Consider the following 25,975-nt stretch of genomic DNA (forward strand, 5'->3'; position numbering starts at 1 on the left):
GGTTGAAACTTTCAGCCCCACCCCCTCCCCCTACCTTCCAAGAGAACAGGAGGGCTGGAGATTGAATCCAAGCACATGGCTAGTGATTTAATCAATCGTGCCTTTGTAATGAAACCCTAATAAAAACTCTGGACAACAAGGTTTCCTGGTTGTTGAGCATATGGATGCATCACGAAGATAACGCATCCTGACTCCAAGTGGATGGGCGCTTTTGTGCTCACGAGCCTTCCATCCCTCACCCCCTATGGATCTCTTCATCTGGCTGTTCATTTGTATCCTTTATAATAAAACGGTGATTGTAAGTATAGCACTTGCCTGAGTTCTGTGAGTCATTCTAATGAATTATTGAAACTGAGGGGGCGGTCATGGGAACCCCCCTGAATCTGTAGCCAAGTCAGGCAGAAGTCAGTGTTGTCTGCAGCTGGGATCTGAAGGGGGGACAATCTTGTTGGGACCTTGCCCTTTAACCTGTAGGCTCTGCCCCACCTCCAAGTAATGTCAGAATTGAATTGAATTGTTGTAGGACACCCGACTGGTGTCAGTGAGTTCGTGTTGGAATGCACCACTGTTCTCACCCAGAACAAGGACAAAGGAAATTGCTGTCAGGCTGAGGACTGAAAGAATGACCAAGTTCACATCTATTCAGGCTACAACTAATGACCAGACCCCTCTAGACACCTGAACTTGCCCTAGATCCATAGATAGGAAACTATAAGACACTGCCACCCTCCCGGGGCTTATGATGTACCTAGAGGAAGGAGAACACATAACCCCAAATCCCTTATAGAACAATGAAGGCCAATTTACAACCATGTGCTAAGTGATTTGTATACAGTGGACGAAGAGCAGTCAGGATGAAGTGAGGACTTAAAGCTCACCCCAGAGGCACAAAGGGACCATTTCAGTCTTCTCAGCATTCAGTAGGTATTTAAGTTCATTAAGAGCAAAGATAAGGAAAAGTTTCAGCGATCAAGAAACATGTGGTCATGGGTCATGGTTGAAAGTAACTAGGGCACAAGCCCATTTGTTTTTTTCCAGAAAATTGGCAACGAACAACAATGAATAGGAAATAAACCCAGCCTTTCTTGTACAAATTTTATTTCAGGATAAACAAACAGCCATGACTGATAAGGAAACAAAAATTTTAACAGAAATATTCTACTTATTGTGTGTTTAAAGGACAACTTAGAAACATCAATTTTGCAACCTCTGATGAAATAGGTGATTTAAGCAGAGATTGTCAGTGGATGAAACCATTAGATGAAGTGCTGACGGGGAACTCTATGATAGACGCAGGAGAGACTGTCGCCTCCCAAATCTACAGCTTAATTATAGCATCAGTAGGAGACGGACAGCCAGACATGGTCTGCCGGCTGGTGTGAGGCCCATGGAGCACACAGCCCTATCCAGTAAGTCGTTTTGCCAGATTAAAAAAAAAAAAAAAATGCTGTAAGAGACAAAAGGAATTGAGGTAGCAAACTCCAGGTAAAATGTACAGGCCAGACAGACTTCATAGGAAGAGAACAGCAAAGTCAGGAGAAACGAGGACAAGAAATGTGGAAGGGTGTGTGCATTTTTACAACCACAAAAGGGAAATGAGCCAAGAACATGGCAAGAATCCAGTGAAGTAGAGTTAAAGGTCAAGACCCAGGGCCCATGTTCCACTGCTGATTACCCTGGCAACGAGGTCACTTACATCAAAGGAAGTAAGCAATGGTTGGAAGCAGGGCTACACATGGCAACTGGTCAATGGCCCAGGAGGAGTTTGGGAAGAGTTTAGGCAGCAGATCACAAAAGAGGCCCCCAATGGGGAGAATTTGTGGATAAAAGGATTCTCTGGAGCCTGCATCCTGGAGGGTACTGGCTGCTGTGACCTGAGGCTTCTCCAGCTGTGTTTGGTCAAACCTGAGTGGGTAAAATGTTATCACTCTTTGGTTCTACTTCTTCTCATCAGCACATGGGATGAACCACAGCAAGGAAAAGGTGAAGAAAGTTCTTTATCTCCCGCTCTGTCTCACGCTTGCTCTCCTGGGGCCACCCTGTGTGAACTGGCCTGGCTCCACTCTGAGTGGGGTGTAGACCTGGAGGGAAGAAGTTGACGCAGGGAGCAAAATGTGATGATCCCGGTAACTGAACCCAACCCAACCAAGAGGGTTCCATCTGGGAACCAACGGTGCCCGTCACGCTCGCTGTGGCTGAAGATCCTCAGAGAGGTACAGAATCCAAGTTACTTTCCCTTTGTTATAGGGCCAGGCTGGGAACTGCAAAGGAGAACTTCGCATGTTCTGAGGGACAAGGCTCCAGTTGACGGAGCAGGAAGTCATCACCCGGAGAAGGGAGAAGGCTCAGCTGTTGTGCTGGGGGTGCTGGTCAGGAAAAGGGATCCTTCCCCAGGGCTTGGCCATGGTGATGCCAGAATAATGGGAGAACAAGATAGCCAGTGGGTGACCCCTGTGAGCTCTGACGGCGAGAGGAGAAACTGCCACAAACCACAAGAGACCTGGGAAAGCAAGAAGGGCGTGTGGCAGGTGGAATAACTACCCCCCAAAGATGTCCGCATCCTAATCCCTGGAACCTGTGAATCTGTTACCTTACATGGCAAAGGGACTTTGAAAATGTGATCAAGGACCTGGAGATGGGGAGATGAACCTGAGTTATTCAGGTGGGTTCAGGTGGGTCCAATCGAATCCCGCGAGCGCTTACAAGCAGAGAAGCAGTCCCACCTGAAGTCAGAGAGACTCAGCTGAAGAAGAGGCCGGTGAGGGATCTGAGCCGCTGTCGCCGGCTCGAAGGGCCGAGTCAGGGAATGTTCTAGGCTTCTAGGAGCTGACAGCCGCAAGGAAACAGGAACCGCCATCCTGCAGTCACGTGGACGGGGACTCAGCCAACGAGCGGAGCGACCTGTAGGCGGACCCTCCCTAGAGCCTCCAGGTAAGGAACGCAGCCTGGCCAGCGCCTCGATTTCAGCCTTGTGCCGCCCAGAGCAGAGACAGCAGCCAGGCGTGCTGGGCCTCTGACCACGGGAGTGTGAGCCGATGGACTTGCGTGGTCTTGAGCCACTAAATGTGTGATCGTTTGTTTCAGCAGCTGCTGCCTCACCGGCAGGTGGCGGTAAGCAGCTCGGGGCCCGGGCCCGGAGGGGAATCGGCCTCCCCCACTCCGGGACCAGTCACTCCATGCCTGCCCAGCCTGTGTCCAGGGAAGGCAACTCACACGTAAGAGGGAAAACTTTTTTTCCCTCGGCCTTCAGTATTTCTGACACCAGTCCCAGGGCTTTTTTTTTTTTTTTTTTTTTTTTTGGCTGTGCTGCAGGGCGTGTAGGACCCCAATTCCCCGACCAGGGATCGAACCTTCTGACACCAGATTGGGAGTGGGGGGATTTTCTCACACTGAGCAATTCTCCGACACCAGCTGTGTGTCCCACAACTCAATTCAGTCCTGACCCTCTCTACCCGGAGTCCATGTCAGATGCCACGGGTGAGGGGCTCAGTCCCACAGTACAGCCGCCACCTCCACTTCAGGGTCCAGGCCTCCAGTACTTCTAACCAACCAGTTATAAATCGGGGGTTCCCACGACCCCCTCCTCCCAGAACCAGAAGAGCAGTTTACTTACTAGATTACCAGCTTATTATAAAAGGCTATAACTGGGGAACAGCTGGCGCGGGCTCTCCTCCTGCCTTGCAGGTGGCTGCCTTTTTGGTGTGTCTTCACATGGGGGAGAGAGATCTTTACTATCCCTAATTTTCTCCTCATTTCCTCCACCTGCAGTATTAAAGGAAAATGCTGGTTTCTTGTGTGTGTGTGTGTGTGTGTGTGTGTGTGTGTTTCAGGTTATACATTTAATTCAGGAGTATTAGAGAATTTTGAAAAAAAATGAAACCCACTTCTAAAAGTCACCCCTGATCCCTACCACCCAGGAAGGATCTCGGTTAACCTTCCATCTGTTTTTCTACGCATACGTACGAATACATGTATATTTACACACATGGAATCATCATGCTTATATTATAGAGTGTCTTGCTTTTGCCACAGTACGGAATCATGGGTACTTTCTCATGTCATCATGAGAATGACACGTCCTTTCTCATGTTCTTTGAAAACACCATAATATCCCATCATATGGCTAAGTCATCATGGGGATGTAACTTAGTCATTCTCTTTTGTTGAACATTTTCGAAAAAGATTTTGCCTTTTGAAAAATGACCACCTTTCTGTACGTAAACCTTTGTTTCTTCTTTTAATTGAAGTATAGTTGATGTACAATTTCATGTAAGTTACAGGTGTATAGTATAGAAAAATGTTGGTATTCGAACAATTCCATAGCTGTTCTTACGTTGAGCGTGTCCACCCGTGGGCATCGGGCAGCTTCCCACGCAAAGTCAGCGTCCCAGGTCCACCGCGTGCAGCTCATCTTTGCCTCCGCGCCTGAACTCTTTGTAGCCGTGCTCTTGCTGCCACCTTGTGGCCTTCGAGAGAATTAAACTAGCCTGTGCAGAAAGCAGGAAAGTCCCAGAAAAGGGTTAGGAATGCCTAAAGCCACTGTGCTGCAATCGCAGGAGGTTCATTTTGAGTCATGATCCATGCAATAAAGCATCTTTCAGCAAGCTACTATTTCCACATACTGTTCGTTAACTGCTCACTAATAGAGAAGGAAAAGCAGACCAAAGGCTCTGAAACAACTTTTGTCTTTTAATTCGGCTTCCCCCAAGCCCAGGGACACTGGATAGATTCTACCGAAGTAATCTGTGGTATTTCTGAAATCATTCTACGCTGTGTCTATTAGAGAAATGAGTCTTTCCCATCGACCTCAAATTTGACCATTAGGGATTCAAGTCTTTGAGTTCTGTAGGCATTCCCACTTTTAAGAATCCCCTATTAAAATGGCAATCAGGAGATCCTAAAAAAATAAATGGAGTTGTGTTCACAAATTGGGAGATTTAATATTGTCAAGATAACAATACTACCCAAAGGGATATACAGATTACAAATTCAGTGCAATCCCTATCAAAATCCCAACAGTATATATATATATTTTACAGAAATGGGAAAACTCATCCTGGAATTCATAAGGGGTTTCAAGGGACCTAGATTTCAAAACTGGTACAAAGTGACTGTAATCAAATACTCAGAAATACTCAGAGTAGTATTTGCAGAAGAATAGACATATAGACATATAGACCAATAGAATAGAATTGAGAGCCCAGAAATAAAGCCTTACATTTACGGTCAATTGACTTTCAACAAGGGTGCCAAGATCGTTCAATGAAGAAAAATGTTCTCTTCAACAAATGGTGCTGAGAAAACTAGATACCCACATGAAAGAAGGAAGTTGGACCCCTTCTTTATACCATACACAAAAATTAACTCAAAGTGGATCAAGGATCTAAATTTTAAGAGCTAAAACTATAAAACTGTTAGAAGAAAGCCTAGAGGAAAATTTGCATGACCTTGGATTTGGCAATGGTTTCTTTTTTAAAAAAATTTTTATTTATTTACTTAGTTATATTTGGCTGCGTTGGGTCTTCGTTGTTGCGCGCGGGCTTTCTCTAGTTGCGGCGAGCGGGGGCTACTCTTCGTTGCGGTGCGCGTGCTTCTCATCGCAGTGGCTTCTCTTGTTGCGGAGCACGGGCTCTAGGCGCGTGGGCTTCAGTAGTTGTGGCACATGGGCTCAGTAGTTGTGGCTCGTGGGCTCTAGAGCACAGGCTCAGTAGTTGTGGTGCACGGGCTTAGTTGCTCTGAGGCATGTGGGATCTTCCCGGACCAGGGCTCGAACCCGCGTCCCCTGCACTGGCCGGTGGATTCTTAACCACTGCACCACCAGGGAAGTCCCTGTTCGGGACTTTAATGGTTTCTTAAATATGACCCCAAAGGCACAGGTAACAAAAGAAAAAGATGAATTGGACTTCATTAGATTAAAAACTTTTGTGCCTCAAAAGACAGCATCAAGAGAGTAAAAAGACAACCCACACGATGGGAGAAAATATTTGCAAATAATACATCTAATAAGGGTTTAAAATCCAGAATATATAAAAAACTCCTACAACTCAACCACAAAAATACAAAAACCCAATTAAAAGGTGGGCAAGGAACTTGAATAGACATTTCTCTAAAGAAGATATACAAATGGCCAATAAGTACATGAAAAGATGCTCAAAATCATTAGTCATTAGAGAAATGCAAATCAAAATCACAATGAAATACCACTTCACGTCAATTAGGATGGCTATAATTTTAAAAAGAAAAAAGAATATAACAGTTGGAGAGGATGTGAAGAAATTGGAACTCATGTACATTGCTGGTGAGATCATAATAGGTGTATACCTATTTATAGGCCTGTAAGTATATCCATTTGTCTACCCATATGTTTCTCTATATATGTCTATATCCCTATGTCTATTCATATGTCAATGTCTGCATCTACATCTTTAAGCAATGGTAGGCTAGATCTATCCAGTCTGGTTTCCCACAGCCGGTTTCTGTCGTTTCTGTTTCTGACTTCGGATAGAGTTAGGGTTAGAATCAAAGAGAAGGGAGGGCATTGCCAGCAGTGGGTATAGCCTCTACAAGGCTGATTCTGGGGCAGGGAGTAAACCGGCTTGGCTGGATCCAATGACAAACCCCATCTTCAGCTTTCTCCCTGCCCCGAGCCTGGCTCAGGGCTCGGCACATGCAGAGTGTGTGCTTGTGGACTTGCTGTGAACGGAGGATGAGAGTGGGAGGTAGTTCGGAAGAGTAGGTTGAAGGTAGATGGCGGACAGTGAGCTTTGGGAGCCACGGAGAGCCATGGATTTTTTTTTTTTTTTTTTTTTTTTTGCGGTATACGGGCTTCTCACTGTTGCGGCCTCTCCCGTCACGGAGCACAGGCTCCGGACGCGCAGGCCCAGCGGCCACGGCTCACGGGCCCAGCCGCTCCGCGGCACGTGGGATCCTCCCGGACCGGGACACGAACCCGCGTCCCCCGCATCGGCAGGCGGACTCTCAACAACTGCGCCACCAGGGAAGCCCCGTGGATGGTTCCTGAGCTGGGGGGTGAAGGGCATGAGAAAGGCGGGGTTTGGGGGAGACGGGCCAAGACGTGGTAAGTGGTCACAGTCATGATGGGGGAGGCAGACTGGGCTGCTCTGACACGTCCTGGCTGTTGTGGTCTTGGAAAAACATAAAGGAGGCCAGTGAAGGAGGCCAGTGAAGAGAGTTGCTTGAGATAATGGGATGTCCTTGATTTGCCCCAAAGTAACTTTCTAAAGCTTTGAGGGTGCCCTTCCACCGCTCCCCGTACCCTTGGTAAGCTGGACCGGAGGGGGCACGCTAGTTCCCTTCCCATCTCTGGAAAGGGACACTCCCTTGGCATTAGTAACCATCATTGCCAATCATAACCTGTGAACACTTTCTATTACGGAATCCTCACAGCTACCCAAGAAGTCCCCACTACTACTACCCGCATTTTACAGGTGGGGAAACTGAAGTACAAGCAGCTGAAGTGATTTGCCCAGGTCACACAACCAGGAAATGTCAAAACGGGGATTTGAGCTCAGTTCCGCAGCACTGTGGGCGCTGCCCACGTGGCCACCACCAGAGGGCGCACTCCGCCAATTCCAAACTATTTTCCCAATTCTGATAGCATTTCTCACCGCCCTCAGAAAGGTGGTGCAGAGGCAGATTTGGGCCTTTGTCCTCACGCCAACCCTCATTCCCTAGGGAGCCTTGGCCAAACTGATGTGCCATTCTGTGCCTCAGTTTATTCATCTCTATAAAGGGGCCAAGAGCAGGACCTACCACCTCATAGGGCTGCCAGGAGATTAAATAAGACCCTTGCACAGCACCTGAAACAACACTCAGCTAATGTTACTGTTTAGCATTAATGTCTTCTAAGCACGCTGTGCTTGTCTAAAGCCGCTCCATGGAGAATTCTGGGTTACACTTCCCACCGGCATTTGATCCTTGTCCTCATTGCGACTGATCCGCTGGAAGCAAGGGCGATCACATTCCTCATTAGCCAGACTCTGAGGGGTAATGGCTTGGAGCATGGAGTTGCGGGTTCAGACAGACTCGGGTTCAAATCCCAGCTCCATCATTTGCTGGCTGCGTGATCTTGGGGAAGTGACCTCACCTCTCTGAGCCCCAGTAAAAACGGGATAATAATCGTTTGCATCATTTGGGCTTGTTGAGAGGATTTTGTGCAGCGCCAGGCACTGCGGAAGCCAGGAAGACATGGGAGCTTGCATGGGTCCCCCGGCAAAGGGGCAGACCTTACATACTCAGGATCCCGGCCTGTGCTCTCTGCTCCCCCCACCCAACAAGTGCCCCTGTCTAGAGGCTACCCTGTTCCAGCCAGTTTTTGAGGTCCCCATCATTCAAGAGAATGGGGCTCCCGGGCAGAGAGTACCCAGGCCCTACTCAGGGACGGCCCAGTCAGCAAGAAGCAGGTTCTTCTGCTGTGACAGCATTGTCCCAGTGCACAGCCTTTGATCCTCTCTAAGGGTCATATGACCTCCTGTGGCTATTTATTACTGACAAAGCACCCCAGGTGTGCTGCACGTGACCACCGAGCTATTCCATGTTCCCGTAGACTTGACCCCTGATAACGACATCTGACATCCACTTGCCGGGCACATGACATGCGTTTTCCCCTTAAATCTTTCTTCTTAAATCAACAACCCTGAGAGAGCCAGGAAACCCTTAACCACATTTTAAAGACAGAAAACTGGAGTCCAAGAAGACAGGTAACTTCCCCCAGGAACAAACTCAAGTGAGCAGGGGACATGGACCTCGCTGATCCAAAGACCTAATTCTTATCTGCTGCCTATGGGGGCCCCCAAATGGGAAATGCTTTAATGTTCAGAGTCCTACCAAAACTGACTTAATTTTGCTAATGGCAATGGCCCCATAGAAAAATACTCAAAGAATGTGAGCTGACAGTTCACAGAGAAGAAAATGCAAATAGTTACTAAGCTGATGGAAACTTGTCAGCTTTGCCAACAGGGAAAAATACAGATCAAAGCAATGATGAGAAAGTATTTTTTACCCATTGTGTTGGTAAGAAGTAACCCAATTGTTAAAAAATCAGTGCTAGGGGCTTCCCTGGTGTCGCAGTGGTTGAGAATCTGCCTGCCAATGCAGGGGGCACGGGTTCGATCCCTGGTCTGGGAAGATCCCACATGCTGCAGAGCAACTAGGCCCGTGAGCCACAACCACTGAGCCTGCGTGTCTGGAGCCTGTGCTCCGCAACAGGAGAGGCCGCGATCGTGAGAGGCCCGCGCACCGCGATGAAGAGTGGCCCCCACTCGCCGCAACTAGAGAAAGCCCTTGCGCAGAAACGAAGACCCAACACAACCAAAAGTAAAGTTAAATAAATAAATAAATAAAAGAAATGCATTTCCATTTAAAAAAAAATCAGTGCTGGTCAATCCCACTACAGAGCATATACCCTGAGAAAACCGTAATTCAAAAAGTCATGTATCACAATGTTCATTGCAGCACTATTTACAATAGTCAGGACATGGAAGCAACCTAAGTGTCCATCGACCGATGAATGGATAAAGAAGATGTGGCACATATATACAATGGAATATTACTCAGCCATAAAAATAAATGAAATTGAGTTATTTGTAGTGAGGTGGACGGACCTGGAGTCTGTCATACAGAGTGAAGTAAGTCAGAAGGAGAAAAACAAATACTGTATGCTAACATATATATATGGAATCTAAAAAAGAAAATTTTTTAGATTTAGAAAAATCTAAAAAATGACGTAGAGAATGGACTTGAGGACCACAGCACAGGGAGATCAGCTTGGTGCTTTGTGACCACCTGGAGGAGTGGGATAGGGAGGGTAGGAGGGAGACACAAGAGGGAGGGGATATGGGGATATATGTATAGCTGATTCACTTTGTTATACAGCAGAAACTAACATAACATTGTAAAGCACTTATACTCCAATAAAGATGTTGAAAAAAAAAATCAGTGCTGGTGAGAAAGCAGGGAAATGGACACTCCCTGATAGGACATTGCTGGTGGGAGTGTGGCTTGCTACAGCTTCTTAAGGAAGGGATCTGCTACAGCTGTTGACTTTTAAAATATGCATGCCTGTTGATCTGCCTTCCACTTTCAGGATTCTGTCCTACAGAAATAAAAGCATCTGCACCAAAGGTAAATGTCTTCAAGGATGTGTATGGAGCATTGTTGGCAAGGGGCAAAGCCCAGAAACACAGCGAACACTCACCTACGTGGGAGTGTTTGCAAAGTTATGGCACCTTCCCTCATCCTACAGAATATCAAGCAACTATTATAATGCATGATTTTAGACTTAAATGTACCAGCATGAGAGGATCCCATGAAGCATTATTAATTTTTAAAAATGTAAGTTACAGAACAACGTCAATGATGCAAGCCTACTTTTTACAAAAGTGACATGAAATCCAAGTTAGAATTCTTGTATGTGTGTATTTGCACACACCTGCTCTTAACTTTAGTTATCTGAATCAGGGCAGGGGCAGGGTTAGCGCATGGTGGGTCCTTAGAAGGGGGTAGAGGGCAGAGTTAATTTCATTATTTTATTGATTTTCAGACTTTAACAAACTTTTCTTTCCGTCCTTCCAATAAGAAAGGAAAGACACACTTGTGACAAATGAAATGATATTATGTATAAAGATGCACACTTGTGACTCCTTTTGCTTCAATCCCACTCCCGGGTTTAAAACTGTGAAGGTCAGTGTTATGTGTCAACTTGGCTGGGCTACAGTCCTCAGTTATTCAATAAGCACTAAGCTAGAGGCTTCCCTGGTGGCGCAGTGGTCAAGAATCCGCCTGCCAATGCAGGGGACACGGGTTCGAGCCCTGGTCCGGGAAGATCCCACATGCGGAGTAACTAAGCCTGTGTGCCACAACTACTGAGCCTGAGCTCTAGAGCCCACAAGCCACAAGAGAAGGCACCACAAGGAGAAGCCTGTGTAACCGCAACGAAAAGTAGCCCTGGCTCTCCACAACTAGAGAAAGCCTGTGTGCAGCAACGAAAACCGAATGCAGCCAAAAAGAGATTAATTACTTAATTTTTTTTAAAAAAAGCACTAAGCTAGGTGTTGTTGTGAAGGGATTTTGTAGATGTGATTAAAGTCCATAATCAGTTGACTTTATGTAAGGGAGACTATTCTAGATCATCTGGGTGGGCCTGATCCAATTGGTTGAAAGGCCTTACATGCAGAGCTGAGTCTTCCTGGAAGAAGCAGTTCTGCCTGTGGATGGCTGGTACCCCCGAGTTTCCAACCAGCCCGTCCTGTGAATTTCAGACTTGCCTAGCCAGCCTCCACAGTTCATAAATCCATTCCTTGCGATAGACCTTTTAACGTGGGTCTCCTACCGGGGTTGTTTCTCTGGTTGAACAGTGACCGACCCAATGCCCTAGAAAAATTATTTTACAAGCGCACCAGAAGATGCGTAAAAAGATGCCATCGGTAGCAAAAACCTGGTAACAACACACATATATCCGTCAACAGAAAAATGGATAGATAAACGTTGATGGAGTCATCCCATGAACTGTTCATTACACAGCACGGAAAATGCACAAACTGCCGCCACATAGATGACAGGGTTGAAGCTCACGAACAGGATGGTGCAAGAAAGAAGCGAGTCACGTGAGAACGTATAAAGCACTATTTGATTTATATAAACTTTTCTTTTTTTTAATTTTTGGCTGCGCTGGGTCTTCGTTGCTGCGTGGGCCCGGGCTTTCCCTGGCTGTGGCGAGCAGGGCCTCCTCTTCGTTGCCGTGCGCGGGCTTCTCGTTGCGGTGGCTTCTCTTGCTGTGGCTCGCGGGCTCTAGAGCGCAGGCTCGGTAGCTGTGGCTCATGGGCTCAGTTGCTCCGCGGCATGTGGGACCTTCCCAGGCCAGGGATTGAACCCGTGTCCCCTGTATTGGCAGGCGGATTCTTAACCACCGCGCCACCAGGGAAGCCCTGATTTATATAAACTTCAAAGACAGGCAAAACAAAAGTCATTGCTTAGGAATACTTATATAGTGGTAAAGCTATATAAATAGGTATATAAAATCTATATAGATTATATATACTATATAATCTATAGTATATATAATCATATAATCTATATCATAGATGATAACATTTTATATATTATACATTATAATGTATTTATTATGTGTGTTATATATAAATACTATCTTATAGGGGATACATTATATGTGTGAATAAACATGTAAATAAAACAAAGTGTTACACTTACAGTGATAGAGTGGTTTACACAGTCAGCAGGTTGATGGTGATTTTAGGGACCCCTAAGGTACGGATAGCTCTGTTTTTTAACCTGAATGGAGGGCATTTGTTGGTCCATTTTCTTATTTTTAAGTTGTAAAGAAAAAATGTTGCCTGTCATTCCAGTTCCACAAGGATCAAGTCATCAGCTGCTATAGTTGCCCCCCTCCAGTATACCCTGAGGGGAATTCAGGATGGAGAAAAACAGGAGGGAGCATTCTGTGTTGGATATATGGCCCCTAGATAGTTAAGATGCGTATCTAAGGAAGGATTTCAGTGACCCCAGATTCTTGCATCTTCTCATCCATAGAAAAGCACTAAAATCATTAACTTGAGATGTCTGTTTTTTGTGGGATTAGCAGTAATCTTTTACCGAGATGTATGCTTAACTACATGTATTTCCCAGCCAAAAAATGTATATGTATACTGGCTTCTCCCTGACCTCTTTGGAGCAGTTCCTCTGAGCTTTCTGAGATGCTGTCTCTCTGACTATAGACCTCAGTAAGGTCCCAATAAAACCAAGACTCGACTGTTGTGCATTTTTTTCAGTTGACATCACCCAGGCCGTGGGCCTTCTGAATAGGGGGGCTGAATGTCAGACAGATCCAGCCTTACCTCTGAGTGATGCAGGACACTCAGCCCATGGTGGTGAAGGGGACTCACTTGGGGTCACACAGACCTAGGTGCAAATCTTTGCCACTTCCTGGTGGGTGTCCTGGGGACAGGGCGCTTCATCTCCTTGAACCTCGATTTCCCTTCTCTGTGAAATGGGGATCCCGGTAGCCCTCACCCCACAGGGCTGTTAAATGGGACGAGCACGTGGACACGAACTGTAATCTACACGGCTATGCTCTGTAATAATCACTATCATCTATATGCCGAGATGCCAGAGATATCATGCTCTGGACCACAGTGTTGGTGGCCGCCACAGAGACCCCAGTTGTCCTCTCTAGGGCGGGGAACTAGAGTGCTCGGAAGGTAAGGAAGGGGGGGGGCTGGCAGGGAAGAGGGTGGAAGGTCACCCAGAGATGGTAGCAGATGAGCTGGGCCTGGCACATGAGTAATAAGAGTTTGTCAGGTAGAAAACGGAAGGGCTGGCATCCCAGGCAAGGGGCTCAGGAGAAGCAGCGGTGTGGCCGTGTGCAAGTCCCCCCGCTTCCGGGGCTAGAGTGGGAGGGGATGGAGGTGGGGATAAAAGATGAAGTCGGAAAGGTGAGCTAGGACTGGACGCTGAAGGGCCTCGATCGCCCTTCAGAGGGCTCAGAGTTGGGCCTCGGTGCTGAAGGTGATGAGGAAGCAGGACGGACTTTGAGAGAGGGAGGTGGTGGGATTAGATGCTTGCAAACTGTGGAGGTGGGGGCGGGGCTCCTGGAGGAGGAGGAGCGTCACCCCAGCCTCAACATCCCCAGTGCCAGCCTCGGTGCCCTCCCCCACCCCAACAGAAGGAAAGACGGAGACGACCAGAACTTTCCCGCCGGAGGCTAGGAAATTGGGGAAGGGGGGCTGTATCCGTCAGGGCGGTAGATCGACTATCTCCCCTGCTTTGACCTATTTGCCATCTTCTTTTTTTCTTTTTCAGCCCCACTGCGCGGCTTACGGGACTGTAATTCCCCAGCCAGGGATCGAACCCGTGTCCCCTGCAGTGGAAGCTAGGAGTTCTAACCACTGGACCGCCGGGGAATTCCCTGCCATATTCTTCTTTTAAAAGCCACCCTGCTAGAGGGAAATGCTGAACCCAGTTAGGAGATCTCTCAAACGGAGGCAGCACAGCCAGAGTTTTTATGTGTAAGGCGGAGCGTTCCCTGCCTGGGATCTTCTCAAATACTTCTTATCACCACTGATCACCAGAAACATTTTGACGCCGTCTCACCCACCCGTCCCTCGGGAATAGTACCCTCTAGTTTCACCCTACAATGTATCTCTCCGGCCTCCTACTGTGTTGTTTTTTTTTTTCCTCCTACTGTTTACACCCACCAGGTTTCATCTCAGCTTCTGCTTTAGCGGCGAAAACAGAACCGACAGACCTCGAGGGAGCCTGTGCCTTTAAGGGAAGAGGAGGGGCGAGCCATTGGGGCGTGTCCTCTGGGCGGGGTTGTGTAAGGGACGTGGCCCGCGCGGGGCTAGCCGGGGCCGAGCCAGGGCTGAGTGGCTGCGCCAGATTTTGACGCTGCCGCAGGCGGGAACCCCGGGCCCTCGGCGTCAGGAGCAGAAGTTCGGGCGGCTCGGGCCAGCGGGCAGGGACCGGAAAGGCCGCGAAGCCCGGCGCGGTCGAGGTGCGGACTTTGCAGGTCCGAGGCTCCTCGCAAGGTAAGAGGAACCTCCCTGCCCGTCTGGGCGCCGCGGGAGGACTGGCGTCCGGAGTTCAGCTTCTCAACATCCGCCCGGATTGGGAAACGGAGCACATTGACGTTCCCGCGGTCTGGTACCTAGAAAGTGCAGCCGCAAAAGTGATCGCAGCCCCAGTTTCCTGCCCCTGCCCCTTCCAGTCAGGTGTGCAGATCTGAGCGTCTGAACTCCTGACCTCGGACAGGCGCACGTGAAGCGGTCCATAAACGCTCCCTTGTGAATGAGTGCGAGAAATTGGCGGCCAATAAATAGGAGACACGTGCTGATCCTCAAGTTGGGAACACCTGAGGCGCGAACCCTTATTAAGCCTTTATCGTTTGCTCTGATGCGCCAGCATTTGTCTTCATTTTACAGAGGAGGAATCAGAGGCTTAGAGACATGAAGTGACCTCCCCAAGGCCGCACAGCTCGTTAGTGGCTGAGACTGTATTGCAGACCTGGAGTGTCCGGTTCCGAGTCAGTAACAAGTGCAGTTACAGAGAACAGCAGGAGGGAAGAGCCTGTCAACAGGTGAGGAAAGTGCTGAGGCAGGCCCTTCTGCCCCCTTTTCTTCCCCCAGGGCCGCGTCCTCCCGTTCCTGTCCCTGCCAGGGCGTTGAGCAAAGATTTACCGAAAAACGTTGGTAAATCTGGGCTTTGTTGTTTTCTGGGCTTTGCTTTTCTTGAAGGCAAAACAAAACATGCTCAACTGCAACATGTGGAAGAGCCAAAGAAGAAAATTAGTGTGCCGGGGACTTTTTTTTTTTTTTTTTTTCTTTCCAGTTTAATTTCTTTGGAAGAAAAACAAAGCTGGTTTTTCCTTGGTGTTGAGGGGAAAAGACAGATGCTAAAGACCAGCCCAGCTCTGCTGCTGACAGGCTGTGTGACTTTGAGCAATTCACTTCCTCCTGGGCCTTGATTTCCCCATCAGGGGAGTCATTAGCCTAGGTTTCCATGGAAACAGTACTGGGGGTTCAGGAAGAAGGGCTATCTAATCTGCATGCTAAATGAGTCGGGCCCATCCGGAATGTGGGCTCCTACCTGGGCTTTCCTTTGGTGTGGGGAGGAGGAGGGGCAGTTCTTCAGCTGAAAAAGTTTTCAGGCCCCTCCTGTTGTGTCCTGCAGTCTTCAGTGACACTGTCCCTCTTTCTCACCCCTACAGGCCACTGGAGGTGCCAGCTGTTTGGAACTGAAACACAACAGAAGGGGAAGTGGAGAGTGAGGGCCAGGCCCCTTGGGGGCCGATGGCCAGAGGACTGCTGAATCTTTACTGGGTGCTCAGCTGGCTCTGTGTGCTGCTGATGGTGGAGACAGTGTCGGGGGCCGGGGGCCCATCTGCAGGGAGCCGCATTAGCTCCCAGTTTCCAGCCTCGGGTGTGAACCAGAGCCCCGTGGTAGACGTGAGTGTCCAGGCAGGAAACTGGCGTCAGGTGGGGGTGTATTCAGCCAATCAAGTATTTATTGAGCATCTACTGTGTAGCAGGCACTGAGCTAAACCTTGGGATATGCCAGGGCACGTATACTGTAGGCAAAAATCCCTGCCCTCACGGAGCCAGCAGTCTCTTAGGAGGGTGGATAAAGAAGTAAGCACGTAAATTTCAGGTGGTAAGATGTTAGGTGCTCAGCAGATAAAAGTGATATTGGGGGTGGGGGCTGTGAGGGAGAAGGAGTATTTCCAACTATTTCAGCTTGGCGGATCACAGATGGCCTCTGTGAGGAAGGGACCTTTGAGCCAAGCCCTGGATGGAGAAAGGAAGCCACTTATACAGACATCAGAGGGAAGAACATTCCAGGTGGAGAGAAAGGCACGTACAAAGGCCTGAAGCAGGGACAAACTTAGTTTCTGGAGCTGTGAGGAGGCCAGAGTGGCTGGAACAGGGTGAGTGAGGGGGAGAGTGTTGAGAATGGGAATGGAGATGTAGTGGTGGTCAGATTACAGAAGGCCTTGTCGGCTGAGGCTAGGAGGTGGGATTTGTTTTATGACAGTGAGGAGCCAGTGGAAGGTTTTAAGCAGGGGGATGTCAAGATCTGATTTATTTCTTCAAGGGAAGTCTCTGGCTTCTCTGGGGAGAGTGGATTGAGGGGCTTGAGGGTGGCAGTGGAGAGAACAGTGGGAAGGCTCCTGCTGCTCGCCAGGTGACGGTGGTAGTGGGAGATAGGAAAGAAGTGGTGGGATTTGGAGGACGTATTAGAGGCACAACAAGCAGGGTATGCTGATGGCTTAGATGGAGGGGCACGGTGGTGGAAGAAAGAGAGGCGTCAAGGATGGCTGCAGATTTCTGGCCTTAGCAGTGGGGGGGGGGTGGAGGAGGATGGTAGTGCCACTGACTTGTATGAACAGTGGGAGAAGCTGTGGGGACGCTTGGTGAGAGCAAGGAGGCTTCCTCCCGAGGCAGGGAGGTTTGGGCCGTTGAGACAGGCCGAACGGAACTTGCATCATTCTGTTCTGGTGTCTGTAAGGGGAGGAGAGGTCACAGTGGATCCAGAGTGAAAATCTGAAGACAGGAGACTGCTCAAGATGACCCCCTGCTGCACGGGGCTGGAGTCCTCTCCTTGTATTCTCTTCGGTGAGAGGACAAACGGAGTAACGAACTCCTCCCCACTTGAACTGACAGCTGAGAGTGCTTAGCGCCCACACCAACTTTCTGGGGCTGCCATCATTCGAGGCAGACAGACAGGTGATTATGCCTGTTTTACAGATGGGCAAGTGATTTGTGGTTACTGTGGTTATAAAATTGACTGCTGCCTCTTGGGGGCAGGAAAACTGGGATTAACTGTGGCTTGTGTCAGATAATCTCTCTGAGTTATTGAGCACTTAGGCCAGCAATGTGCCTAGCTCATCAAGTCCTGTACCCAAACCCCTGAGATAAGTATGACTGTCTCTGTGCTATAGGTGAGGACGCTGAGGTTCAGGGAGGGGAAGTTGGCCACGAGGGAAGTAGCAGAGCCAGGATGTGAACTTGTGGCTGCTTCATGCTGAATTCCAGACCCTTCCCCTCTGGTTCACTTGCCTCCCAGGACTGACACAGGTGGCTGCCCTCCTGGAAGTCCCGCCAGCCTGTGGCCAGCTGCTGTCTGGCCAGCTTGCAGGCTGGGAAAGGCCACCCACTCCTCACCTAGGTCCTTTTGCATAGTCACTCGTTCAACAAATATTTATTGAGTACCTATTACGTGCTAGGAACAGTGCCACACGTGAGGGGTAAATCAGGGAGCAGATAAGCTCGGTTCCTTCCTCAAGGAGCTTATACTCTAGTGGGGGACACAGATGAGAAACGAGTCAACAGGTAAATCCTCAGGATTTCACTGGGTGACGAGGAGAACAAAACAGGGTGGGATGTGATGGAGTGAGATGGAGAGTGGTAGCTGCTTTGCCTCGGGCTGTCAGGGAAGGCTTCTCGGAGGACAGAGACCTGAAGCTTTGCAAAGATCTGGGGGAACAGCAAGTGCAAAGGCCCTGAGGCAAGAGCAGAATGACGTGTCACAGACAAACCTTGAGAGACCTCTGCAACAGTGAGCTAGGGGGTGAGGGATGAGGGAGGAGAGAGGAGAGGTAATGGAGGCCAGATCGCCTGGGGCTGTGTGGACCACTGTGCGAAGTTGGCCCGTTCCTAGGGGTAAGACAGGAGCCACGGTAGGGTTTAGAACACAGGAGGGACGTGATCTGCTTTCAGTTTTTACAAGGATCTCATTGGCTGCTGTGGGAGAATCAACTGTAAGGGCGGAGGCAGAGAGCAGGCTGGCAAAGAGATCCGGTGAGACGGTGGTAGCAGCTTTGGGAAGGGGTCCAAACTAAGATTTTTGGAGAGGAAGTAGAAGACAAGGTTCTGTTGGGCCACCCAGTGCCCCATGCCCTAAGCCCGGGCTGGCCCAAGTGTGGCCTCAGAGGGCCAGGGACAGGTTTGGCATCAGACCACCAGGGCCCAGTGGTTCCAGGACACTCCTTTCGGGAAAGAGGAGGGTCTGGAAAAAATTCTCCACTTAGGACAGATCTGACCGAGGCTGGACATTTGGGGCTGACCCTTGGAGGGGCAGAGGGGCCCAAGCTAACAGGTGCGGGGAGCTCTTTATCTCTAGTCTCAACTTTCCCCTCTGGAAAAAAGAGTAATCAAAGCTCATTTTACTGAGCACTGACTGTGTACCAGGCACTGTTCTACGCACATGGATTAACTCATTTAATCCTTCATTTCAGGAGTCAGCAAACTTCAGCCCACAGGTCAAATCAGGTCCACTGCTGGGTTTTGTAGCCCAGGAGCTGAGAATGGGTTTTATATTTTCAAATGGTTGAAAAATATTTTTTAAAAGAACACTATTAAGTGAAACTTACACACTGTACACACATGAAAACTATGAAAACTATGAAATTTGAACCTCAGTTAACATAAGTCCAGTTTTATTGGAATACAGTCATGCCTGTTTATTACTGCAGGTGATACTTTCACACAACAAAGCAGAGTGGAATGGTTTCAGCAGAGACTGTCTGGCCTGCAGAGGGGAAAATGTTTAGCCTTTTATAGAAAGAGTTTGCCGACCCCTGCCGCATTTTATAAAGGAGGGAACTGGGGCACAGAGAAGTTATGTGAGTTGTCCAGAGTCACACAGCTGTGAGTAGGGAAGCAGAATTTGAACCCAGCCTGCATGGTTCCAGAGCCCTGTCCTCATAAGCACTGTACCACCCAGCCTTGCTGAGCAGTTGTCACAAGGCTTGGGGCCTTTGGGAAATGGCAGTGTTCATTTTCTGCTCCTGGGTTGGTGTCCTGCTGAGAGTCCTGTGATTTTTCCACCCCTTTGAAAACTTGCCCTATTGGGGTCCAGCTGCAGGGTTGGGAAAATAGGAGGAGGTGTAGCTACAGGACGTAGGAGAGTGGAATTGTAGCCCCAGGTCACATCTACAGTGCCTCTTTGGGGGGCTGATCAGATGAGGTTAAGAACGTGAGAAGTCTTTGAGAGTACGTTAGTGTCTGCAGTTAACTGACTCTAGATGAGTGTTTGAGTTTCCTGTTGCTGCTGTAACAAATTATTACAAACGTAGTGGCTTAAAACAGCACACATTTGTTATCTGAAGGTCAGAAGCCCAAAATGGGTTTCACTGGACTAAAATCAAGGTGTGGACAGGACCGTGTTCCTTCTGGAGGCTCCAGGGGAAGGTCCATTGCCTTGCCTTTTGCAGCTTCTAGAAGCTTCCTGCATGCCTTCCTTAGTTTGTGGCCCCTTCCTTCATCTTCAAAGGCACCAGCCTAACATCTCTCTCAGTCTCTCTCTCTCTGACTCTCTGACCTATGCTTCCATCACATCTCTTTCTGTGACTCGGACACTCGCACCTCCCTCTTTTAAAAAACCCTTGTGATTACATTTAAAGGCCTCCAGATAATTCTGGACAATCCCCCCCATCTCAAGACCCGCAATTTAATCACCCCTGCCAGAGTCCCTTTTGCCATGTAAGGTTGCATATCCACAGACTCTGAGGATTAGGACCTGGACATCTTTGGGGGCCACTATTAAGCCAGGGAGGATGAACCAGGAGCTTGTGACTCCACATGTCCCTCCCAGCCCCCTCGTCCCCCAAGCCATCTCCGTACTGCCCATGTACCTGCACAAGGAGGTGCCATTGGCTGCAAGTAACAACATTTGGAGAGGGCATCTAGGTAGGGAAAACCTGAGCCCCTTTTTTATAATCCTACTATAGTTTAACTAATGGTATTGTACCAATGTTAATTTCTTAATTTTAAAAAATATTTTTATTTATTTATTTTTGGCTGCAGTGGGTCTTCGCTGCTGCATGCAGGCTTTCTCTAGTTGCGGCGAGCAGGGGCTACTCTTCGTTGCGGTGCGTGTGCTTCTCACTGCGGGGGCTTCTCTTGTGGAGCACGGGCTCTAGGCACACGGGCTTCAGTAGTTGTGGCACACGGGCTCAGTAGTTGTGGCTCGCGGGCTCAGTAGTTGTGGCTCACGGGCTCAGTAGTTGTGGCTCGCGGGCTCAGTAGTTGTGGCTCGCGGGCTCTAGAGCACAGGCTCAGGAGTTGTGGCACATGGGCTTAGTTGCTCTGCAGCACACAGGATCTTCCCGAACCAAGGCTCGAACCCGTGTCCCCTGCATTGGCAGGCGGATTCTTAACCACTGCACCACCAGGGAAGCCTCCAAGCCTTTCAACTTGGAGGCCAACTAACTAACAAAATGGAAACGATTTAAAATTGTCCCCTTAATATTGGAGTCGTTTAATTGTTTGGCTTCTTAATGGAGCCAGTGTGGGCTTTGATAGTGTGCATTCTGATATTCAGTAATAGAGGGAGTGTGGAGAAGCACTTAACAAAACATATGTGGCACCAAGATGCCAGTGGCCAGAGTGGGTTTGATGAACACTGCTCTGTAGGTGAGGAAAACAAGGCCCAGACCCCTTTGAGGGGCTGCTGAAGGTCACCCAGCCAGCTGGTGGCAAAGCTGGGTCTCGGACCCAGGACTGCTTTTCCTCTCAGCTGACCCTGTCTCCCACACCAGTCTTAACTGGTACAGGATTGAAAACTGACGGCCCAGGGACTTGTCTAGCTGCTATGATTTTGGTTTTGGTTTCAGTTTTTTGGGCATTGTGGGGAGGGGTTTTCTTTCATTTTATAACTTGGATGCCTTTCAGCGGGGCATGCACCCTCCAGCTCACCACCATTGCTAGCAGCCGCGGTGGTTTTAGACATTTATATAATCTGCCTGGCCCCCAAGGCATTGAGTTTGCAACCCTTTCCTGTCCAGCCTGGCCCTTGAATCTTGTTCACAGATGGGAAAATATTTGACCCTCTCTGGATTCCCTGGGTGTCCTTAGTGATTCAGGGAAGAGGATGAGAAGGGAATGAGATGGTCTGAAAAGTCACCCACCCCAGACTCAGAGCAATGCTGCTTTAACTCTACCACCCCTGGGCAGAGCTGGGTTCAGGTCCTGATGGGCTTCGAGGGAGGGGGTGGCCTCAGTCTGCTTTGAAGACTGAGTTGGGGTCCAGTACAATGAGTGGCAAAACAGTTATGAGGCCATACTGTGTGCAAGACTTTGGTGGGTGGGACAGACATTAAAACAAGTCTGTGATCCTACAAATAACTGGGGATTTCAAAACACGAGAAGTGCTTTGTAAGAGAAGACCGAGGGTGATGGGAGGTTATAACTGGAGGATCTGCCCTATGCTGGGGGCGATCAGGGAAGGCTTCCTGGAAGAAGTGTCTAAGAATTGGAGGATGAATGAGTGGTCTTCTTTTGAGGGAGGTGTACCAGGCAGAAGGAACAGTGCATGAAATAGGTACTGGGTCACTGTGGCATCTGTAGAGAGCCAGTAAGCAAGGGATGAGGAGATGACCTGAGGGCTCAGGGACAAGAAATCTCATCTCCAGCTTGGCATTGGTGGGAGTTCAGAGAAGGCTTGTGGAGGGGGCGGAAGTGTGATTTGACAGAGCTTTTTTTTTTTTTTTTTTTTAATTGTAATACAGTATACATAGCCTAAGATTCACCATCTTAACCATTTTTAAGCGTACAGTTCAGGGGCATTAAAAACATTTACACGGTGCAGCCATCACCACCATCCACCTCCAGAACTCTCTCATCTTTCAAAACTGAAACTCTCCTCGTTAAACAACTCCCCATTTCCCCCTTCCCCCAGCCCCTGGCAGCCACCATTCTGCTTTCTGTCTCTATGCATTTGACTATTCCAGTTACCTCACATAAGTAGAATTAATTACGTACACAGTATTTGTCTTTTTGCAACTGGCTTCTTTCACTTAGCACGATGTCTTCAGGGTTCATCCATGTTGTGGCCTGAGTCAGGATTTTCTTCCCTTTTAAGGCTGAATAACATTCCATCGTGTGGATATGCCACGTTTTGCTTATCCATTCATCCGTTGATGGACACTCGGGTTGCTTCTAAACCTTTTGACGACTGTGACTCATGCTGCCATGAATATGGGTGTGCAAATGTCTCTTTGAGACCTGACTTTCAATTCTTTTTGACATATACCCAGAAGTAGATTTGCTGGATCATATGGTAATTCTGGGTTTTTTTCCAGTCTCATTGAGATACAGTTGACCTACAGCACTGTATGTAAGTTTAAGGTGTACAGCATAATGATTTGACTTAACATATATTGTGAAATGAGGCCCACAATAAGTTTAGAGAACATCCCTCAACTCATAGAGATAGAAGAGAAAGAAGGTTTTTCCTTGTGATGAGAACTGGTAGGAAATACTTTAACAACTTTCATGTATACCATACAGCAGTGTTAACTTTAGTTGTCACCTTGTACATTACATCCCTGGTACTGGTTATTGTATTTTTAATTTGGGGGGGAACTGCCATGCTGTTTTCCACAGCAGCTGCGCCATTTTTACACCCGCAACTGTTGCACAAGCGTTCCAGTTTCTCCCCATCTTCCCTAACACTAGTTATTTTCTGGTTTTGCTCAATTGGTTTGTGTAGTAGCCATCCCAGTGGGTGTGAGGTGGTATTGACAAAGCTTTTGAACATAAAGTTTGAGAAGGGGGAGCTTCTAGGCAATGCCTAAGCAAATCCATAACCTCACAAAGGCCTACTATCCATTATATAAAGAACTTCTATAAATCAATAAGAAGAAGCAAACAATTGAAAAAACTAGTAGTTTAAAGAAGGAATACAAATGGCCATTAACACATGAAAAGAGCACTTCACTGTCCTCTGGGACTTGCAGCTTAACAACAGGGAGATTCCTACTACATTGGCTGGAACCAGTCTTATGGCAGCCACCCTAACCCTGACCCGGTAGGGGTGCAGGTATGAACTCCTTTCCCATTGCTGGCGGGAGTGTGTCTAAGTAGAGCTTTAGGGAGGGTCTTTTGGCAAAATCCATCAGATGTTTAAGATGTTTCTCCCTCTGCAACAGACACTATCAGGGCCCTGCCCGTATCCTTTGGACTCTACCATTTTGGTGGGCTTCTGTGGACTTTGAGTTCCCAGCATCTTTTTTCAGAACCACCCATAAGCATGGTAGGCCAGAAGTGCTGGGGACCTAGCACCTCCCTCCCTGGCAGAGCTCACCTGATGACTGATAGGAGTTGGTGTATAAATACCCCAGCTCCCTTGCCCTTGGGATTACCAGCCCATGGTGGGAACGATCTCAACCAGCCTTCGCTTGTTGCATTTCCTTCCCTGAGTCTCTTCTCCCTCTGGGTGCTTGTGTTCTACACACCTCCCTAATATTCTGCTTACTTAGACATCCTGGTCTCTGGGTCACTTCTGGAGGAACTCAGACTGGGATACTCTCTGACTCAGCACTTTCACTTCTAGAATTCTCTCTGACAGAATAGCCTCACATGTACTCAGAGTCATGTGCAAGGAAATTGATTTTGGTAATAATGAAAAAGTAGGCACACTCAACTGCTCATCAATAGGGAAACGTTACCTCTACTATGTATCATCCATGATGTGAAATCCTAAGACTCTACAGTGGGGGAGGGGGGCGAGGGTGGTAATGGTTAAGGACAGGGATTCTAGAGCCTCAAACTGCCTGGGTTCCAACCCTGTCTCTACCACTGAGTGGGTCCTGGGATATTATCTTAGTCTCCTTATCTGTATAATGGGCAGGTTAATAGTACCTTCCTCATAAGATCATTGTGCAGATTAATTGAGGTACATTTTAAGCTCTTAGCACTGTACTTGGCATATAGAAATCCCTCAGAATGTTTTGACTTTTATCATCTTCTTCATCATTATGTGCATCAATATATCAATACATGGCACATACGTGAAGTGATAAAAGTTAAGTTGCAGAAACGAGCTTCAGGATGGACTCGTTTCTATGAAATAAACTGTATACTAGGATGTATATACAAATATCATTAAACTGAGAAATGTCTGTAAGGGTCTGCTTCAAACTGATCATGGTAGGACATCTGGAGAGAGGTGGGATCATGGAGGGCGGGGATGAGAAGGGAGAGTTGAGAAATCTTTATGTATTGTTTCTTTTTGTTTCATTTTAAATACACCTATTCAGGACTTACTTGGGTTAGTTTCAAACACAAGTTTATTTTTTAAAATTAAACTGTGCAGCTGGCACCTGGAGGCCCTGGGAGGCTTAGAGACCAGGATGAAGGAGGTTATCTTCACCGCTTAGGTGGGGCTGGTCCAGTCAACCACAGGGTGTCGGGCCCTGATGTCCCCCCTCCCTTCCCACAGTGTCGAGAAGTGTGTGGCCTGAATGCCTCTAACCGCTGTGACTTCGTCCGCTCCAACCCGGACTGCCGCCGCGAAGGGGGATACCTGGACTACCTCGAAGGCATCTTCTGCCACTTCCCCCCCGACCTCCTCCCTCTGGCCGTTACTCTCTACGTGAGGCCCCGCTCCGGGGAGCTGGTGAGACGGGCTGGTGGCCCCGGCGGGACTTAATGCTCTTTTCCCTTTCCGGCCCCCCAACCCAGGCTTTTTGGCTGCTCTACCTGTTTCTGATTCTGGGAGTCACCGCGGCAAAGTTGTGAGTCTGGCCTTGGGCTCATATGCACCTTATAGATAGGAAAATGGAATCCCAGGAGGCTGACATTGGGGTGACCCTGGGCTTGGGGGAAGGATGGGGGCAGGAGCCACTCCTTGCGGAAACACTCACTGTTTGCCTTTTCTCCATAGTTTCTGCCCTAACTTGTCGGCCATTTCGACCACACTCAAGCTTTCCCACAATGTGGCAGTATCCTTTGTCCCCGGGGGATGGAGGGCAGTTAGGGCGGGTGGTTGGGAGACAGGGTGGCAGCTCATGGCCAGGAAAGGCCTGGGCAGGCCGGAGCCCCTGCACTGAGGCCCCTTGACACGCTCCCCCACATGGCGTCACCTTCCTGGCGTTTGGGAACGGGGCACCGGATATCTTCAGCGCCCTGGTGGCCTTCTCAGGCCCGCACACAGCCGGCCTGGCCTTTGGGGCACTGTTTGGTACGAGAGGCCCTGGCTAGGGTGGGGTGGGGCAGCAGGAGGGGGCGCAGGGTAGACCAAGCTTGGCATCCTCTCCTCCAGGCGCAGGCGTGCTGGTTACCACCGTGGTGGCTGGCGGCATCGCCATCCTGCACCCCTTCACAGCAGCCTCGAGGCCCTTCCTCAGGGACATCATCTTCTACATGGTGGCCGTGTTCCTGATCTTCACCGCGCTCTACCGCGGCAGGGTCACGCTGGCATGGGCGCTGGGTGAGCAGCCACAGGACCAGTGCGGGGTCATCCCAGGGCTGCTGGGTGGGAGGCATGGGGGCACAGGAGGGAGTGGTCCGCAGGGCACAGAGTCACCTTTGGTTCCGAATGTTGGAAACCCTACTCAAGGTGGCTTGAGCGAAAAAAGAGGACTCGTGGTTCGGATAACCAGAGAGGCAGGGCAGAGTCGGGGTGATGTTCTGAATTTTCACAATTTCAAATTTTAACA

The 25,975-nt window shown here is 48.8% G+C and overlaps 1 protein-coding gene across 3 annotated transcripts in view; it reads left to right on the forward strand.

Moving 5' to 3' along the window:
- Window positions 1–14,364: 14,364 nt before the first annotated feature.
- Window positions 14,365–25,975, forward strand: part of SLC8B1 (solute carrier family 8 member B1) — a 30,926-nt gene continuing 19,315 nt past the window's right edge. For all 3 annotated transcript variants that reach the window (XM_067015996.1, XM_067015997.1, XM_067015998.1), the window contains exons 1-8: window positions 14,365–14,564; window positions 14,958–15,112; window positions 15,743–15,980; window positions 24,757–24,909; window positions 24,999–25,051; window positions 25,201–25,258; window positions 25,392–25,497; window positions 25,579–25,746. In XM_067015996.1, coding sequence (XP_066872097.1) covers window positions 15,825–15,980; window positions 24,757–24,909; window positions 24,999–25,051; window positions 25,201–25,258; window positions 25,392–25,497; window positions 25,579–25,746 — 694 coding nt within the window. In that variant the 5' untranslated portion in view covers window positions 14,365–14,564; window positions 14,958–15,112; window positions 15,743–15,824. The remainder of the gene's footprint in view (window positions 14,565–14,957; window positions 15,113–15,742; window positions 15,981–24,756; window positions 24,910–24,998; window positions 25,052–25,200; window positions 25,259–25,391; window positions 25,498–25,578; window positions 25,747–25,975) is intronic.

Source organism: Kogia breviceps, chromosome 15 (assembly GCF_026419965.1).
Source record: "Kogia breviceps isolate mKogBre1 chromosome 15, mKogBre1 haplotype 1, whole genome shotgun sequence".
Lineage (NCBI taxonomy): Eukaryota > Metazoa > Chordata > Mammalia > Artiodactyla > Physeteridae > Kogia > Kogia breviceps.